The sequence below is a fragment of the Alligator mississippiensis genome, chromosome 5, assembly GCF_030867095.1.
Source record: "Alligator mississippiensis isolate rAllMis1 chromosome 5, rAllMis1, whole genome shotgun sequence".
Classification (NCBI taxonomy): domain Eukaryota; kingdom Metazoa; phylum Chordata; order Crocodylia; family Alligatoridae; genus Alligator; species Alligator mississippiensis.
The window spans coordinates 1549732-1568724 of NC_081828.1; the positions used below are offsets into that span (position 1 = coordinate 1549732).

Sequence of the window (18993 nt, forward strand, 5' to 3'; positions counted from 1 at the left end):
CCTTGGGCCACGTTTGGACTGAATGAGACCTCTGGAGATCCCTTCCAGCCCTGCTGCTCCGTGATTCTCTGATTTCTTAGGGATCTCTTTTATTGGACCAACTGTGTTGTTGGGATCAAGTTAAGCAAACTCTCCAATGCAAGGCATCATTCCTCAGGTCTCTGATTGCAGGGCACCAGGCCCCTCACGGCGGCACGCAGCAGAGGAGAGGGGCTGAGAGACATTCTCCGGGGCAGCACAAACAGCCAGGGGCACGGGAAGGCTGCAAAGCCAGCACCCACACCCCGGCCATGGTGGGAGCCATGTCCACACCGCAGGCTGCTGCTCCGCCTCTGTGGAGCTGCATGGGAGCAAATGTGGTTCAGAACAGGGACTGCCAGGCCCAGTGCCAGGGCTGCTTTCCCACACACAGCGCATGTCTCGAGGTGATGGGCCTGTTTTGCACGTGGACCGTGCAGCAGCAGGAACAAGGAAGGAAGGAAGGAGAAAAAAATCCGGGACGACAACAGAGACTAAGGGAGCAAACGAACGGCCGCGTCCTGACCTATCCATCAGGGCCGAGAGGCACGGCAGCCAGCTGACAACATGGTGATAACAGCAGCCAGTAATTAAAGGAGAGAATGGATGGCAGACCAGGGCGCGAGGGGCTTTACGGAGGAGGCAGCACATCACTGAGCTCCCCACCAACGCCATGGGCGGCATGGAGGCAGCTGCAGGCGGCTGCAGCCCCCGCAAGCCCCGGCACCAGCCAGAGCAGAACCGTGGGGTGGGTGCCTGGACCCCCAAATTCCCGGGGTCTCCCTTGCCCCCGCCCCGCGTGGAAGAAGAATGGCCGCGCTCCCAGGCAGGAGAGCAAATCTGAATGCTCCCTCCGTCAATAATGCAACCAGATCCATAGTTCAGAAGGAGCTTGCTAATTAAAAGCCGGTGAGCTTTAAATAATTCATCTCCTTAACGCGGATTGATTGGAGAGTTTAGTGGTTAGAGTCTTGCACCAATATTAAACAGCTCCCTCCAGGCCTGGGGAGGGGCCCACTTTGCCAGGTCGATCCCACACCCGTGCACGCTGCAGCGCGCCCCCGTGGCAGCCGCCTGGGGCTGGGAGCCACGGAGAGGGGCCCAGTGCCACGTGTTCATGTCCACAGAGAGAGCAGGGGGCATGGGGGGAGGCAGATACACAGGCAGCTCAGTTGTAGGGGTAACCACACCAATGGCCATGCGAGGCTCCAATGTCTGTCCCTAGATGTCCGGCTCTTCAGGGCCGGCTCCCCTTGCTCCGGCTCTCCCATCCCAGTCCCCGCTTCACAGCTGCGAAACGTTGTAGGCAAAGCTGCAGATTCATTTCCTGTAGAAATTATTACCTGATGCCTATCCAAAACTTCCCTGGGGGACTGAATTCCCCGCTGCTTTGGCCGCGGGGTGAAACCTGGGATTGCCTGATCCACGTCTTTTCTGAGGTTACCTGACGTTTCAGGAGATCTTCCTTTACAGGGTGGCCCTGAATGAGATGTGCTTGGAGTAGCTACCGTATCTTCCCATGTATGACACCCCCGGAGGTACCGCATGCCTCGTTTTCCAAAGGCAGAACGAAGCAGAAAGGACACACGTAGCCCCCTCGCTATTCCAGCCACAGGCACACACACACCTCAAGCCCAAACAGCCACCCCTCGGCCCACTGCTCCGCTCCTTGCACGCAGCTCTGTAGATGTCCCTCTGTCCCGGGCGGCTGCCCCTCCCCACGGCTATGACAGGCCTGGCCATGAGCAGCATCTTTGTCCTTCCCTGCAGCACCCCTGCCCCAGTGGCATGTGGAGGATGAGCTACCAGGCACCCCGGACCGTGGGCAGTTTTGGGATGTCCACCAGGAGACACGGGCTGGGAAACCCACCGCACGCAGGAGCTGCCCAGGAGACGCACTGACTCCGTTCTTCAGCCTGAGGTCTGAGCCCTCTTGCTCCACACAGCACCTGCAGCCTGGTCCCCACTCACGAGATGCCCACGGGGCAGGACACGTGGAGCCCCTGGCCCAACACAGGGACCACATGCAGCGGAGGCTGGGAAGCAGCGAGACCACAGTCTGAGCCCTGGCCCAGCCTCAGCCCCAGAGCTGTCGGGAGGCGCAAGCCAAGGGGGTACCCTGCGGGGAGAGGGGGGGGCACTGCTCCAGGACCATCTCACCACGGAGAACATGAGCACTGCAGCAAGGAATGTGTGCACATGAGCACAAGCATGTGTGCACGCAGGTATATGTATGTGTGCATGTGCACGTGTGTCTGTATGTGCACGCACACGCATGTGCATACACATATGTGAGTCCATTTGTATGTGTGCATATGTAGGTGTGCACACCTATACAAGTGTGTGTATGCGCATGCACTTGTGTGTGTATGCATGCATATGTGAGCATGTATGTGTGAAGGCGAGTGTGCGCGCATATGTGCATGTGTGTGTGTGTGCACACATGTCAGCAGGCGCAGGACCCCCTGTGGACGCAGGGGCCTTGGGAAGGCACGTATCTAGATTCAGTTGCCCATCCAGCCCTTTAGAAAGGGGTTTAGAGGCTGGCACCCCCTCCCCCCACCTGGCTCCCCTGGCAGCCAGCCCGACACGGTCCCCGAGAGGTGCAGCACTCACCTATCCCGCTGTGAGGCCTCCCTATGTGCTGTAGGTTCAGGCCTTTGTTCATGTCTAAGAGCCCGTTCTTGGGCCAGCTCCCCATGGCAAAGCTGTAGGCCTGGCAGAGAGAGAGAGAGAGAGAAGGAGAAGGGTTAGAGCGGGCATGGGGACGAGCCTGGGGGTCACGGGGCACCTCCACGGGGCTGGCAACAGCCAACACCTGCCCACGCCCCATGTCGGGCTGGGCCCTCCCCACGCGCTCCCACCCCTCCGTTTAGGCATGTGGCCTCCAGGAAGGCATCACTGGCTGTCACAAGGGGGCATGAGGATACTCCTGGTGCCCATGCAACAGGTGTGCAAGAGCACTGCCCTGCACTGAGCCCCCTGGTGCACACACAACAGGTGTGCGAATGCACTGTCCCGCACAGTGGCATTGGGCCCCCTGGTGCGCACACAACACGTGTGCAAGAGCACTGCCCTGCACAGCAGCACTGAGCCCTCTGGTGCACACACAACAGGTGTTTGAGTGCACTGTCCTGCACAGTAGCATTGGGCCCCCTGGTGCACACACAACAGGTGTGTGAGTGCACTGTCCTGCACAGTAGCATTGGGCCCCCTGGTGCACACACAACAGGTGTGTGAATGCACTGTCCTGCACAGTAGCACTGGGCCCACTGGTGCACACACAACATGTGCGCAAGTGCACTGCCCTACACAGCAACACTAAGCCCCTTGTGCACACATAAGAGGTGTGTGAGTGCACTGCCCTGGCACAATGGGACTGGGCCCTCTGGTGGACACACAATAGGCGTGTGAGTGCACTGTCCTGCAGAGCAGCACTGGACTCTCTGGTACACACACAACAGGTGTGCAAGCTCATGGCCTTGGCGCAATGGCACTGGACCCCCAGTGCACACACAACAGGTGTCTGAGTGCACTGCCTTGCATAGCAGCACTGAGCCCCTGGTGCACCCACAACAGGTGTGCCCTTGTACCCCCTAGTGCACACCTGTGCAGCAGCACCCCCCGCTGACGCCCTGGTGGCACTGCAGCCGTGCGAGCCTACAGGTGCCACATACCGAGGCAGCTGGGCCAGCCCTGCCACCTGCGGCTGCACCGGCCCCGCGCCGCGCCGGCAGGAGCCCCCGGAGGGAGGCAGGTTTTTTGGTGGTTAATTTATTGCCATCGCATGTAACCATTTAGGCTGCTTTGTTCCTCCCGCCTTAGCAAAACACAGGGCTCTGCAGATAATTAATAGACAGCCTTGCTAATCCTATGGGGAGATGATTAGCAATTAAAACTCCTAATTAAGTCTATGCATAATTCACTGGAATTACGCCTTGTGTACACAACCGGGAGGTTTCCTCTGCCTTCGACAAACACTGCTGATGTCTTCATCGCGCGCCAGATTCCCCGCGGCCTGGCCTGGCCCAGGGAGGCAGACGGGAGCCCACGGCCCTGTTTCCTGGGGGTAGGGGCTGGCCCGTGGTGCTTCCCCCCCGCACCCCCGCAAGCCGGAGCTCCCGGTCACACGTGCACCATGGAGGGCAGCAGCACACAGCTGCCCAGCCTCGGGGCGCTGTCTGAAGAAAAGACTTGCTTACACACGCTGAGCCCACCTCCGTCAGCTACAGAGGCACGGCCCTTGGAAAGGTCACGTCCCCCCATGCCACGTGGAAACAACACACCCAGCATGCCACGTGGGAACGACACGTTCCAGCACGCCACACAGAACAGACATGTCCCCACATACCGACATGTCCCACCTTCCCGCACATCCCAGGATCCTGCACAGAAATGACACGTCCCAGGATCCCACGTGGAAATGACACCGCCCAGCGTGCCACGTGGAAACAACACGTCCCAGCATCCCACATGGAAACAACATGTCCCAGCATCCTACATGGAGATGACATGGCCCGACGTGCCCCATGGGCTCAGCAGAGTCCAGGCCTGCCAGGCCCCGTGGTCTCCGTGGGCTGCGTGACAGCACAAACAAGCTCTGCCTGGAACAGCACGTGTTGCACCGTGTGCAGGCTGGGCTCGAGCCCTGCTCCCGGCCCAAAACCCCAGGCAGTGCCACGATGTCCTGAGCTCAGCCTCAGGGTCCAGCTGGCGCTACGTCCGGTGCCAGGAGCAGCCTAGCCATGGCACGGACCCGAGCAGCGGGGTACTTAAGCGCTGTGCTGCCCCAGCCCGATGCTTCCGACATCCCAGCTGCCGGCCCCAAGCTCCCTGGAGCTCCCGGCCACCTGCAGATCCAGCCCTGCGCAGGAAGGGATTTGAGGGGAACGGATCCAGGGGAAGATCTCACCCCCTCCTCGCCATCCCCTGAGGCTCCTACGACACGTCCCTCCATTTGGACTCCATCAAGTGCGAGCTACAAGCCCCCCGGCCGGGGAAGACAGGGCGGCCGCGCCTCCCGGATCCACGCCGGGCGTCTCGTGCGCAGTGCTCGTCTTGGCTCACCAAGGTCGTTCGGTACAGCGGCAATACCTGAGCAAACTCGCTAAGCAGGCGCGGTAGAAACCGGCTTGACCCCTCAAGGTCAAGTGCGCACTTATGCATATTCACCGCCGTCTGCCGGATCGATCGAGTTTTAATTGTTTTTCCTGGGGTTCTGCAAGGAAGTGCCAGGGGCATTGATCCGCCCCGGCTGCGCGCTCCTCAAAGCTCGCGCACGCTCTCCGCAGGGGCAAAACCCAGAGCCAGGAAACAAAGGGTGTCGGGATAGAGAGGGGAGCAGCCCGGCCTGCTGGGAGCGGAGCCCGTCCTGGGGAGGGGGGAGGATCGAGCCGGGCGAGCCGTGAATTGTATGTGAAAATAAAGTTTTTTAATTAAACCCGGCAATTCTGAGCCGCCTGCCGGCAGCAGCCACACAATCAGGGAGAGCGGCTCAGCTGGTTAATATTTAAACGCAGCGTTTAATCTTTAAACAGGAAAGTTCTCCCTCTGACTGTTAAAGCGAGATGCAGAGCCATCGGCGGGCTCTGACACGGGCTGTCCGTGCCGCCGGGGTCACCGCTGAGCCGCCCGCGGGCTGGGTGACACTGGACGGGCAGTAACGCCGCCCGCACCCGTGACCCGTGTCCCGTTCTGCAAGCAGGGAGATTCCAGGCCGCGACCCAGCCTCCAGCTCTCAAAAGGGCGTATTTAATTAAATCAGGTCTCCTCCCTCTGCATAACCCCCCAAATCCTTTCCCTGCGCCGGGAGCTGGGTGGAAACCCGCTGAAGGTGCGGCGACACCATGCCCTGCCTGCCTCGAGGCCGGGAGAGAGATGTGCTGGCCAATGCCCCGCAGGGCTGAGCAGCCCCATTGCAAGGAAGATGCTCCAGGAGTCAGGGGATCCGCACAGAGCTCCTGGGGCCCCTGCGCAAAGGAGGGGTGCCAAGCACGTGCTCTCTGCATCACTCTGGGCCAGCGCGCCTGGCTAGGCCCTTGCACAGGCCATGCAAAGGTTAGCGGGCAGGGGCCTGGAGAACAGCAGGGCAAAACCAGAGCTGGGACCATGAGAGGCTCCACGTGCTGCCCCATCGTCACCAACAGCAGGGCAAGGCGTTCCTGGGACTCAGGAGCACTTCCTCCTACTCTGATCCGAGGGCTGCAGCACAGAGCCCTGCCCCTGCCCCTCTCCAAGGGCTTCCTCTCTCGGCCAGGCCACGCACCTCGTCCTTACCCTGCTGCCCCTTCCTTCCCCGGAGAGCAGCGAGGGAGGTGAGGGGGTCAGAGAGCCGCCGTGGACCCGGGGGCTCAGAACCTGCTGACCTTTCATTTTCCAGCAAACACTTTGCAACATAAAAACGCCATGTTTTGTGCGTTTTGTTTTTATTTCAAAACTGGAAGTTTTGAGGAACAAGCCAAAAAAAAAAAAAAAGGTCCTTTTCAGGAGCCCCTGTGCGGAGCTGAGGCTGAGAAGGGCTTTGAGCTGCAGCGCCGGTGCTTTTCCAATGAACGCAGCAGCCCGAGATGTGCAAAACGATGAGGGCTTGAGACGAATCCAGGGTGCTCTCCACGGCAGGGATGTGGGCCTGTGTGGTGTAGTGGGGTGGGGAGGCCACGGGAGGCAGGGAGGTCCCCATGCAGAAGGCTGGCTGGACATGGGCCCCGGATGCCAACGTGCCGAGAGTTACTCCCTTTTGCAAGGGGAAAGGTGCTTGGAGGCAGCCGAGTTCTCCTCGTTTCCTTGTGTCATGTCACCCGTGGCCCATGGAGGTGGGTCCCACCCTCCACCCCGTAACCCACCTGTGCGGCGAGCCTCTGAGCCCAGGGCTGTGCATCTCAGGAGAGGAGCTGCGTCTGTGTCCACATGGCCTTGCGAGTGCTGCTTGACATGTTTTAAATGAAGCCCACACATCCTCAAGGCCTTCGGGCAAGGGGAGGTCTGTGTGGGCTCCAGCAGAAAGGGCCCCGAACCCAGCTCGGATGCCTCAGCCTGTCGTAGTAACAATCTCGCTGCTCCTTTTCAACCCGCACCAGGGCTGGGAGCTGGCAAGGGGCAGGTTTCGCCAGGCAAACTTTCCAGCCTTTGCACTGGGCAAGAAAACCAGTCTTGAGGATGTAAGCAGTTCTCTGTTGGGTCCGAGCAGTGGTCCTCCGAGCTCAGGATCTTGCCCCAACAGCAGCAGGAGGGGATGAGCACTGAACCGGACATCTCTAGGGCGATCTCTCCCCTGTTCAGTACCCTCCATGCCCTGGAAGCTGTGGACTCGCCGTCACTGGAGGTATCAAGAAGAGGCTGAACGCTGGCCGGGGATGACCTAGGCATAGCAATACCTGTGCTCTGCTATAGGGACTGCCCAGGCTGGGTTGTGCTGGTTGCCCGCACCTTTTGCTACTCCATGTGTCAGGGGCTTTAAGCCTTCCCCAGAGGCACTGGGTGCTGCAGCCCGGGCTGGGGATGGGGCTGGGCTGGGCCAATGCTCCTGTGGCACCAACCCCACAGGGTCCTGGCTGGAGGGTCTTGCCCCTGCGCTCAGGCTCAGCCCCACGCTGCCCTGGGGGCAAGAAGGGATTTCCCCCTTGGCCAGACTGGTCCAGACTTTTGCCTTCCTCTGCAGTGGGGGCACGGCCTCAGCCTGGCTCTCTTGAACGTATATTGACAACCTTTAATAGAAGCAGGACGTTTGTGACCGCGGTCCCCCTGCTTTCCTGGGGGCAGGGGCAGGGGCGATGCCCAGGGCTGTGTCGGGGCGACTGTGTCGTGTTGCTCTGAGATCAGACGCAGGGTTTTTCTGGGCTGGTATGGACGGGGCTGATCCTGCCTTGGGCAGGGCTCAGACCGGATGGGACCCCGCAGCTCCCTGCCAGCCCCGCGGCTCCGTGACTCTACGATTCCCCCATCACTGGTTTAGAGATGCCAGAGGGAACGTCTCCAACCCATCTGTTCAGCAGCCATTCATCGAGAGAAGACCCTAAGCAGATATAAGACAGTAAGAACAGTCCCTAAAGAAAGCAGCAGGCTCAAGTGCTGGCCCCAAAGCACGCCGCCTGGCACAGACGCTGCCAGGGAGGCAGGCAAGCTCTTCAGACGCACGCCGGGTAATTAGCAAGCGGACTCTCGATCCCGGGGCTGACAGCTCTCGAGCTGCATCCACCGCCCTGCCATGGAGGCAGAGGGGAGGAAGGAGAGGAGGTGAAGAGGAAGGCCAGGGCCACCAGTGCGCCCCGGCCCCCCAGCCCAGCCGCACGTGTGCCGGGCACGCTTGGCGTGCGTGCAGGCCTCTCTCGCCGGGGAGAGCTGTGGAGAGGCAGAGACGCCTCCCCCCATCCCCAGCTCTGCAAAAGCCCAGGTATAAGGCGGCTCTTTTAAGCAGTTTAGTCAGAAGTGCTGCTACATTCACGGCTTTTCAAGTATTTTAAAATCACTTACAAAAGCAGGATTAAACGATCAGAAATTCCATTTAATAGGACAAATAAAGAAATAACAATCTACTCCATCAGCCCGCGCAGGCCGGTTTGATTTAAGGGAGGTGGGGGGGGGGGAAATAAATAAAAAAGAGGAAGAGAAAAAAGAAGGGGGGAAGAAAAAAAAAAGGATAATGTGTGTTTACTCAAGCAAAGAAAAAAATATTTAAGTGATGTAGGGGAGAAGATTGCGGTAACTAGTGAAGAATAACATGGTCTGCTTTGCTGTCAAATCACACAAGAATTTCAGTAATAGATTCTCATTCTGACACTCAATTCAATTCGAAGGTGATCCTGCTTTATCCCAACACATCAAATATTAAACACTCGTATTAGCCAGGGTGTCGTCGCCTTCCCGGCTTAGACGCGGCAGGAGGCTTTTTTTTCCCCCCTACTTCCCTTCACTCACACTAATATTCTCAATGTTATCTAAACATGCCTTCATACACTGGGGTTCCTTATCAATCCCGTTTGGGGAGGGAGAGGGGGCTGCTTAAAGTGGTATTAGTTCGGGGGCCTTTATTATTATTATTTCCAAAGCTTTTCAATTTTGTGTGGAAAAAAGCTTAGGGGAAAAAAAAGAGAGAGAGGGAGAGGGAGGAGGAGACAGGGGAGGCAGGGAGACAGAGAGAGCTAGAGCGGGAGAAAGTATAAGAAAGGAAAAAGCAGGCAGCGGCTCTTGTTTGACTGATGCCTTTCAACAAGGGCAGTCGAGCTTGTCAAAGCCCGGGCTCGAGATGAATTGGCATATCTATTCAGCTTGCCTCTGGATGTCATGCAATACAGTTTCATATTCCCAGATAAGGCATGATAAGCAATTGCTGCCCTGACACCAGCTCCATCCATCCCTGCCGTGCCGGGCTGCGCCGCGCGTGTGCGCGCGTGCACGTGCGTGTGTTGCGGGTCTCTGCTGAGCCCCTAATAAGAGCACGTCATTCGGACCCAGGTGATGGGGAAAGGGGTCCTGGCACGTGCCAGGAAAGGCCCCTGGACCGCATGGGAACCGTCCGGGTTTAGCTGCTGGGCACACGGGGATGGGGCTGCGGCTCCGAGCTGCTTATCCGTGGGAAGGGGGATTCCCTGCCCGCTGCCAAACCCCTTCCGGGGACCATTCTCCGTGGGGGAGGATGTGGGGGCTCCTCTGGAAAGAGCAAGTGCAAAGTTTGCAAGGAAGCGCCAGGTTTGCCCCAGGCCAGAGCTGCTTCCCCAGCACGTCACGGGCAGGTGTGCAAATTGGTGCCGAGAGAGGCATCACATTTTTGCCTGTCCTGTGCACGGAACGTGTGCTCTGAGACTCGGAGTGAGAGGGATCCCCGGGCTGGGCAGCGTGCCGTGTCAATGGGCCTGGCTGACCCCAGGAAGAACACCCCACCTGTATCACAAGTGGAGAAACCGAGGCACGGCCTGGGCCAGGGTGACACGAAACCCCACTCCCAGTTCCCACATCTGGAGCCTCAGATGCTTTCGAGGGAAGGGAAGGTTGAAGGTGTGTCTGAGCCCGGGTGGCCCCTGGAGCTGGCGCGGGTCGGACGTTTCCCCAGCACAGAGCCATGGCTGCCTCGCGCCCAGCCTCAGGGAACAGCACCCTGGAAACACACCGGCTTGGCGAGCGATCGGGGTTAGGGCTGCAGGGCATTTTGGCCCCACGTTTTGCCTCGGTCTGAATGAAGCAGCCACTGCCTGGCCCCTGGTGCCCTTGGGAGGAGAAGGACCATGGGGAAGAGGCTCTCCAGGGCAATCTGATCCAACCTGGGGAGCAGGCAGGCCAGGGAGCATGCCGACATGATTTGCAGGAGAAACCCAGAGATTTCCAAATGGCATCTGGTGCATCCAAACCACCCGGCCCTGCTGCAGACTTGCTGGGCTCCTGGCTGCAGAAGAACGGCTCGGTTACATTGCCATCGTCACGAGCTGCCATTTTCACAGGGCAGCTTGGGGTCCAACAAGGTTGAGACCCACTGCTCTGGACAGCACGAAGCCCTCCGCATTTACACCCCCGGGGGAAGAGAGGAGAGGCAGGAAAGCCACGGCACAGGGAGCTGGTCTAGATCGCGCAGCGAGCAGAGGGGGCTGCATTATCTGATGCCGTATAATAGCACCTGCTCACCCCCCCGTTCGTGCCGAGATGCACCCCCCAAACATGCACGCGTGCACTCCCCCTTCTCTATGCCCATTGACACAGGCTCCGGGATCGCCCTCCACCCGTCCGAGACCTTCACATGGGCTCACGCCTACCTGCTATTTTTAAACACACACGCGCGTGCGCACGCACACATGCAGGCACATACAGGCGTGCACACGCCCTCTCCCCCTCCGTTTAATTTCCGTGCGAGAGGGAAGCAGGTGCCCGCGTTCCCGGGAGCTCTCCCTGCTCTCGGCTTTTTTTTTTTTCCCTTCCTGGATCCTGCCCCATTAGTTTAGTGCCCAGCCAGCTGCGACGTCTCCTGTAATGCTGTCCCCCTTGTGTATCAGGGAGCTTTTCCATTAGCGCCTTTAATATTCTGACACCTCAGCACAGGCTGCTATTACATTCAAACACTGATCGCCCTGTGAAATTACATCGCCGGGCTTGCTAAAATGGAATTGTGTATAATCAAGCTCCTCCATGCACTGTCAGTCCCGTCACAAATACAACGTAAAGCAGGCTTATGGATGGGCTTAGCAGCTGCTACAAGTGTATTTTTTTTAATAGATGAAGTATCCCTTATTTAAAGCATTTCCTTAAGAGAAAAAAAAATAAAAAAACCCCAGCGAAAGACAAATCAGCAGCTGCCGTACTATGTTAACCAGACCACCGGTCTCTTAAAACCGTGTTATTTACTAAGGTACCTATCTGTTTATCTATAACGGCATCGCGCCGAGGAGGAGGGCGAGATAAAGAGAGTTAAACAGACAGCCGAGGAGATACGTGCCGTCAGGAAATAATAGCTAAATAAAAAACCCCATTATTTACTTAGAGGAGGGGGGGGCGGTGAGGCCCGGTGGCGTAGCTGTGCCCAGCCCCTCTGCTTTGCATGGCCCGTGCAGCACTGGGCACCTGATGGGCATCCAGCCGCCCCGCTGGGCTCCCACCCCAGCAGAGACCTCCTGGACCGTCGTGGCCGCAAGGCTCAGAGCACGTCCGCGGCAAGACGAGGAGGGCCCTGCCGTGGCACATAGCCCAGCCCCAGGGCTGCCAAAGAGTGGCCAGGGTCCTAATTCCCGTGCCCAAGAAGGGAGGACGGGATGGGCCCTGCTCTGAGAGCTAACAGCCTGGCACTGCGCCTTGGACGGCTGCTTTCTTTGCACGAGACATGGCAAGGCAGCGACTGGCTAAGTCTCCCCCTCGCATGCAAGGATCTCGTGGCAGAGCTCCATCCAGCTGCCACGCGGGAACGCGACGCACACCCTGCCGGGGCCGCGGCTGCGTGACCGCCGCTCACAGCCGACCAGGTACCACGCGGCAGAGCAAGCTGAGCGAGCGAGCACTAATTAGCGGGCAGCATCTGGCGGCTGGGCTGTCAAACCACCTCCACGAGGCGGAAGGTGAGCAGGGGGCACTGGTGCGAGGTACCACGGGCCACGCTCAGCTGGGCAGCGATAGGAGCAGTCCTTAGATGGGTACATTGGGCACGCAGCGCAGCGTCGCAGTCAGAGCCGGAAGGGGCTGCAATCCTGGGCGTTTAGTGGAATTTGGGAAGGAGGCAGGGGGAGATCAACCCTCTCCCGGGGATCCCATCTCTAGCCCCCACCTCCTCCCCACCTGTGCCAGGGACCACGCCGCTGCTGACCTGATGGGTGGAGAGGGGAGGTCCAGCCCCAGCATCACAGAGTGACAAGCCTGCTTGGGACATCTGGGGGCTCCTGCAGGGTGCGAATAAAACACCTACGGGTCTGTGGGCTCTGCACCGGGTCCTGCGCCAGGCTGGGAGGGCAAGGGCATGCAGGGACAAAGCAGCTAGCTGGTGCCTGCAAGGCAATCTATGCAGTTCATGGGGGCAGGGGCTCTGCCTCCCAGCTGAGGCGAGGAAAACACCCAGGAAAGTTAACGAGGTGCTGGAACGGCACCTGCCTAATCCCAGGTGGAGTTTGCTTTGGCGCATCTCTGCCCGCGGCTGTTGACTCAGGTCAAGGTTAAGAGCGGGGAGGTTGCAGCAGAGACGCTGCTAAGAGCCGTGATGGATGCAAGGAGGAGGCTGGCAGGCAGCTCGGAGGCAGGAGGGGAGATGGAGATGACAGGACGGAGGGCGGTGGCCCAGTGTGCCGGGTGGGAATGCCAGCGAGAGGATCCCTACGGACGAGACACGGGGCCGGGGCCAGGAAAGCACCCTTGAGCCAGAGGATGCTTGGGCTGGTCCCCCCCAGCACAGCCCTTCCTCCTCGGCTCCAGACCCCGAATGCAGGAGTGAGGACATGCCAAGAAGGCACCTCTCGACACCTCAGGAGACAGGCACCGTCGGAGTGGATATGGGGTGTCCCAGGAGAGTCCTTAGTGCCCCGAGGGGGGACGCATGGAGCAGGTGCAGCAGATGGGGCCTTGAGGAGCCAGGGCAGACCCTGCCACATGCAGAAGACAGCAGGGCAGTGCCAGGATCTCCGGCTGCTCCCTGTGGAGGGACGCGGGGCTGATCCCTCCCTGCCAGACAGGGGTAGGAGGCAAGGCCTGGCCCTGAGGATCTTGCTGTCCCAGTTCCAGGGTCCAACGGCAAGTAGAGCCCAGCGCCCACAGCCCAGCACCCCAGCTATCCACATGCAGGCTCCGGCCCACCAAGTGCTGCCCCGGCCCTGCCCCAGTGCTCTGCGCAGGAGGAGGCTGCAAGGAACTGAACGAGACACTCCAGCCCGCTCGGCTCTGAGCTGCGCCCGCAGACATGTGTCCTGACCCTCTGTGTTCCCATCACGGCTGCCGGTCACCAGCCAAGGGCTGGGTCCAACTCTGCCCGTCTTTGCTCAGAGCAGGACGCAGCAGGTACCCTGGAGAACGTGCACCCTGCAGAGAGGAGACTTGGGAAACACCAGCACAAACTGGGGAAAGGGAATGCCCGGCCCACAGACACAGACGCAGAAACCAAGCCCCATGTCCTGAGCGTCTGTGCTGGGCACGCAGCCTCCCCCCGGTGCCACGTGACCCTTCACGTGTCAGTGGTGCTCAACTTCTGCCAAGTCTCACTGCAGCCTCTTGTTAGCACACATTCACATGAGCACGTATGCATACATGCACATATGCACACGGACACACACACGTGCATAAATACATGCACATGTGCATACACACGCGCATACATACATGCACACATGCATACACACATACAAGTGCATACGTACATGCACACGTGTGCACACGTACATGCACATGTGCACACACATACATATGGACATGCACATGCATACACACGTGCACACACACATGCATGTGTACACATGTGCATGCACACCTGCACACGAATACACATACATACAGGCACATGTGCATGCATGCATGTGTCTGCATGTGCACACACATGCACTCGCACACGGACAAGTGCATGCACATGTGTGTACTCACACATGCACACACAGGCAGTCACACATGCACACAAATGAACATACATGTGCATGCACATGCACATGCATACACAGCACCCATGAGCTCTTCCTGCGTCAGGAACCTGGTGCCGTAGCTCCGGGCAGTCAGAAAAAGAGGGCCTGGCACGGCGGGCGGCCCCCTCCCACCCTGTGCCAGCCACCCGGCTTCGCTGCCCATGGAAGAAGGCCCCTCGCCCTCCCTGCACCGCCCCCGAGAGCCGGCAGCCCACCCGCCCAGCCGCCAGGCTCCAGGAATCAGCACGCATGTTCCGCTTGAGCTGACGGCTGGTGCTCAATTCACAGCCGGGAGTATCGATTTCCTCGCCCGGCCCGGACTTCGTTAAAGGGTGAGCCGCGGAGCGAGATCAAAGGGAGGTTAACTTGTCTCTCTGCAGCGATAAAGCAGGCCCCAGCAAAACCGGCTTCCGGCTTCTCCTCTGAGCATGGCCTGCACGCAGCTTGTTAGCCCAGGGGCACCGGAGCCGGCGAGAGCCATGAGCCGGGGCAGAAGGATGCCGGCAACAGCCCCGTCCCTGGAATCACTGGCAGGGCAACTTAGAGATACACACCTGGGGCTGCCCTTCTCCACCCCAGCAAGACCCCCCTACTCCACCTCACGGCAGCCGAGTGCCGTTCAGAAGGGCTAAACAGGACCCCAGACTTGGCGAGCCCCCGTGCCTCCTGCAGCTGGAGAGATGGAGGTCCGGGGTAACCCAAGCACCAAACCGAGGGGGTTAGCTACCCCAGAATGACTGAGGCCAAGCTGGGGGAGCAGATGGGGGCAGTCAGAGGCCCAGCAGCAGAGGCCAGGAGGTAGAAAACATAGACCTTGGTCTACATTGCACCACTCAGCCAGCACATCCCCGTGCGTACGCACACCCGCAGCTCCCGGGCAGGGCAACGCCAGCTCAGTGAGCAACCGGAGACCTCAGCGGCTGCAAGGAAGCCGTTGGGAAGTGCACAAAAGTGCCTCAACTTTCTGCCGGCTGCAGTGGCATCTGGAACAGCGACTTCCTCCCAGAGTGCTCTGAATGCCCCATGGAGCTGGGGGGAGACGGGGATGTGCCCTGAGACACGGCTGCAAGGAAAGCAGCTCCGCATGCAGCCAGCCCCGGGTTCGTGGGAAGCTGCGATTCCCGTGGCCCAGGCATCCTGATGCTGGCGCCTGCAGCGCAGGTCCAAACTCACACCGGTCTCCCTGCCCCCCATGTCAGGCGGACTATGGTCAGCCTCAGTGGGGCTGGAGGGAGGCTCTCGCCGAGGGATGTGGGGGCCCTGGGGCCGGCAGGTGGGTCAGGGCAGCTTCAAGCGTGCCGACACCGCTGCATTACCGCAGCTCATGGCATTTACCTTCCCAGGTCTTGCTAATGGGTAGAGGCAGAGACGAGGTGCCAGAGACAATCTGGAGCAGCTATCGTCGGCTTTACGCCATGCCTAGCGGCGCCGGGGAGATGCATCCATTTTAAGTGCACATCTGTCAGCTTAATGGCGGCAGATAAAATTCCCTGAGTAGCCCCGTTCCTCGGGGCCTGCGTCCGTCCATGCACCGCTCAAGGAGACTCGCGCCCCCAGGCCTCTTCTGAGAGCAGGATTTTGGCTCCGCTGGTTCAGGCTGCAGCTCTCCGTTCACCTGCCCTACCTTTGTCTAATGGCCACGGGGCTTTCCCCCAGCCGGGCCAAGGCACCGAGACCGGGGTCCTCTCCTGCAGGCCAATGCTGTCACCCCCAAGCACAGTGCCTTCGCCACCTGGGCAGCGCAGCTTCATGGCCCAGCCCCACTGCCTTCAGTGCACGGTGTCTCCAGCCCTGCAGCTGCACTTCGCTAAGGGGTAGCAAGAGCCAACCAAGCACCCCAGCGTCCCCGGTCCCATCCGGACTCAGGTGCTCCAGAGGGAAAGCGTGACTGCCCCTGCCCAGGCCACCGAGCTGCTGCTCTCGGGTCCGTGGGAAGGGTTTACACCAAATGCCCTCTCAGACTCAGCGCGGCCCCGGCCTGCCGAGAGACGGAGATTTCACTTCAACCCTCCGCATCTGTGCATCTCAGCTAAATTAAGCTGTTTGCTATAAAAGACCACAATGACAGTAATGCAGTAATGGAATAATAACAGCATTAATAAAACACAGCACTCTGCAAGCGGGGAGCGGGCGCGGCGAGCGGCTCTGGCCGAGGGAATGAGGCTGCTTTTAGAAAACCCGGCCGGGGCTGGCGAAAGCCTCCGACAGGCAGGGGCCAGGCCAAGAGGAGGGTCTCAACCTCTGATGGAAAGTGGCTTCTCCCTGCTGGGAGCCCTCCAGCATTAGCAGGGAGCCAGTTTCTGCGGTCCGGATTCACAAAAGGACTGGACACGTGCTTGGAGGAAAGGGGCAGCGGTCACTATTGAGCACGGGAGGGGCACAGCCTGGGGGGCAATGGGCCTGTGAGCCCCGGTGCCGCGTGTTCAACAGCAATCAGCTCCACCGGTTGTGCAGCAAGGGCAGCCCCGCACAGGCTGCTGCGGGACCTGGTGCCAGGATGTTGCGGGCGCCAATCCCAGCTCTAGAAAGGCCCTTCCAACTTGGGAAGCCTAAATCCGGGTCTAAGCATGCTGCAAATGTTCCCCACCCACCACAACTTCTCCGCGTGGTGCACCAGCCCCGGTGCTAAAACAGGTGGGCACGGACCAGGGCACAGGAAGAGCAAAATGCCTCCTGCTGTGTTGCTAGATGTGGGGGAGGCATCTCCTGGTTTTGTCTCTCAGCAGTGTCTGAGCGAGTGCTTGCCAGTGGGCCCTTCCCACGTGCCCTCGTGCATTGAGCCCTGGGGACCTGTTTCTCCAGCCTGAGCATCCCCACAGTCCTGACGCTGGTGGTGGAGTCGCTTGTGCACGCAGCGTAGGGCCAGCCAGGCCCTGCTGTATCACAGATCCCAAGCACGTGGGTCGAGCCCCCCTCATTGCACCCCACCCCACCCTGCCCCGAAACCCTATGCTAACACCACGGCGGCAAGGCAGCCGGCTGGCTCAGCCATGCAGGGGGGCATGGGAGCTAGGGGACCAACTAGCACCAAGCCCCTTCCAGTCCCTGCTCCTGCCTCAACCCCGCTGACCCTAGGGCCACATCTGTCCCCTGGCCCAGGCTGGGCGCCGAGGGAGCCGCCAGAGCAGGTGCCCGGGCTCCGACCACGGCAGCAAGTTTCTTTGTTTTCACGACAATCTCCTCTCCTGCCGCAGCTCGGGAGCCAGCCCCGCGCCCCCGCAGGTGCTCCGGCGATTGAATGAAACACGACCCCCGGCTCCAATAAGTGCATTTCAATTACATCTGTCACCGCGTAACCAGGTAATGATATATCATGTGATATTAAATCCATGGTAATCATATCAGCCATTTTTTTAATAGTGCACTAATCGCATTATGACATCGCAATAATTAGCGAGGGCCGGCCTGAGCGCGCAGCGACAGAGCGGGAGGCTCCCTGGGCCCCGGCTCCAGCCCACGAAGGGCCCCACGAGCTGCGGGACGGCAGGACGGCCGGGGCGGTGGGAGGCACAGGGGCTGCACGCCGTAGCTTGGGGTGGGGGGTCACAAGCAAGAGAGCAGGGCACGGCAGCCAGCGAGGCCCGTCGCTTCCCTGGGGCGCCTTGGACTACAGGCCAAAGCCCATGGCGGAGCTTGGACGTGGCTGCCTGGCACATCCAGTCCTATCCCTGCATGGCTCCTTCTCCCCACCTCCTCCATGGGGCTCCCATCTCTGCCGTGACCCCCTCCGTGCCCCGCAGAGCCACCCTCTGTCCCCCAGCCACGGCTCCCTTCTCCATTAGGGGGATGTGGCCTTGCCAGGGACGGGCAGCCACGGCCCGTGGGATTGGGCCGCAGCTTGCTCTGGCTTGCCGGGAAACTCTAGACCAGCATTTCCCGTCCTCCCTTTGACTTGGCTGAGAAGAGGGGAATGAAGCTGTCCTGCCGCCAGCACCTACACCCCCATGGAGGGGGTTAGCCCTGGTAGCATGCCCTGTCCCCAAGCTCTGCACCCCCTTTTCTGGGCTCCAAGAGACACTGAACCCCGGTGCTGGACTCTGGCAGACGTACGGGTAGGTCTATCCTGGCGCCGTGACAGAGAGGCACACGCAGACCCGGCAGTCCTGGGGCTGGCAGGGGCACGAGGGGCGTCCTGTGCGACCCCTGTGCGGGATGCCGCTCCTCTGTCCCACAACATCAGAACTGCCTTTTCGGGGCTCAGACCCCGCATCCGTCATGCGCAGTCTCCTGTCACATGGTGGCAGGAAGTAGAGGCTGGACGGGAGTGACCTGGGGCTGAGCCGGGTTTTCCCTTGTTCCTCTCTCCCTTGCAGCCTCCAGCATTGAAGGTCCAGGATGGGCTGATGCAGGGGCCGTGCCCAATAGCAACCGATGCCCCTTTCCTCCAAGCACGTGTCCAATCCCTTGTGAAGCTGGTTAAATCCTGGAGGTTTTTAAGGCTCGGCTCAACAAAGCCTTGTCGAGGATGATGTAGTTGGGGCTGGTCCTGCTCTGAGGTCCTTTCAATCTTCATTGTCCGTCATTCTAAATCATCGCTGCCACCGCATCTTGTGGCAGAGAGTCCCAGGCTTTAATACAACGCTGGGTGAAAAACAGCTTCCTTTTCCTAGTTTTAAACTTACTACATGCTCATTTCATGCTACGGCCCCTAGTTTTTGTACTGAGACAGTCTCTCAGTAATAATAAATCCCTACCGACTTTCTCTCCGCTATTTGGTTGCAATACTAACAAAACAGAGGCTGATCCAGTGGTAGAGATCCCCCCAGCCTGGACAGGCCATGCCCCTAGATCACGGCCCTGAAGATCTTCCTGAGATCCCATCCACATCTGCTTGGCTGTCACTGGAAGCTGCTGCTTTGCGCCCTGCCCTCTGCAGTGATGGAGAGCCTCTCCCTCCTTTCCGTGGCAGCCC

General features: G+C 59.7%; 1 protein-coding gene across 1 annotated transcript in view; it reads right to left on the reverse strand.

The window, feature by feature from the left end:
- Positions 1-18993, reverse strand: part of ERI3 (ERI1 exoribonuclease family member 3) — a 148596-nt gene that overhangs the window by 47448 nt on the left and 82155 nt on the right. Inside the window, 1 exon segment of the mRNA XM_059727727.1 lies at positions 2635-2734. Within this exon segment, the coding sequence (XP_059583710.1) occupies positions 2635-2734 (100 nt within the window).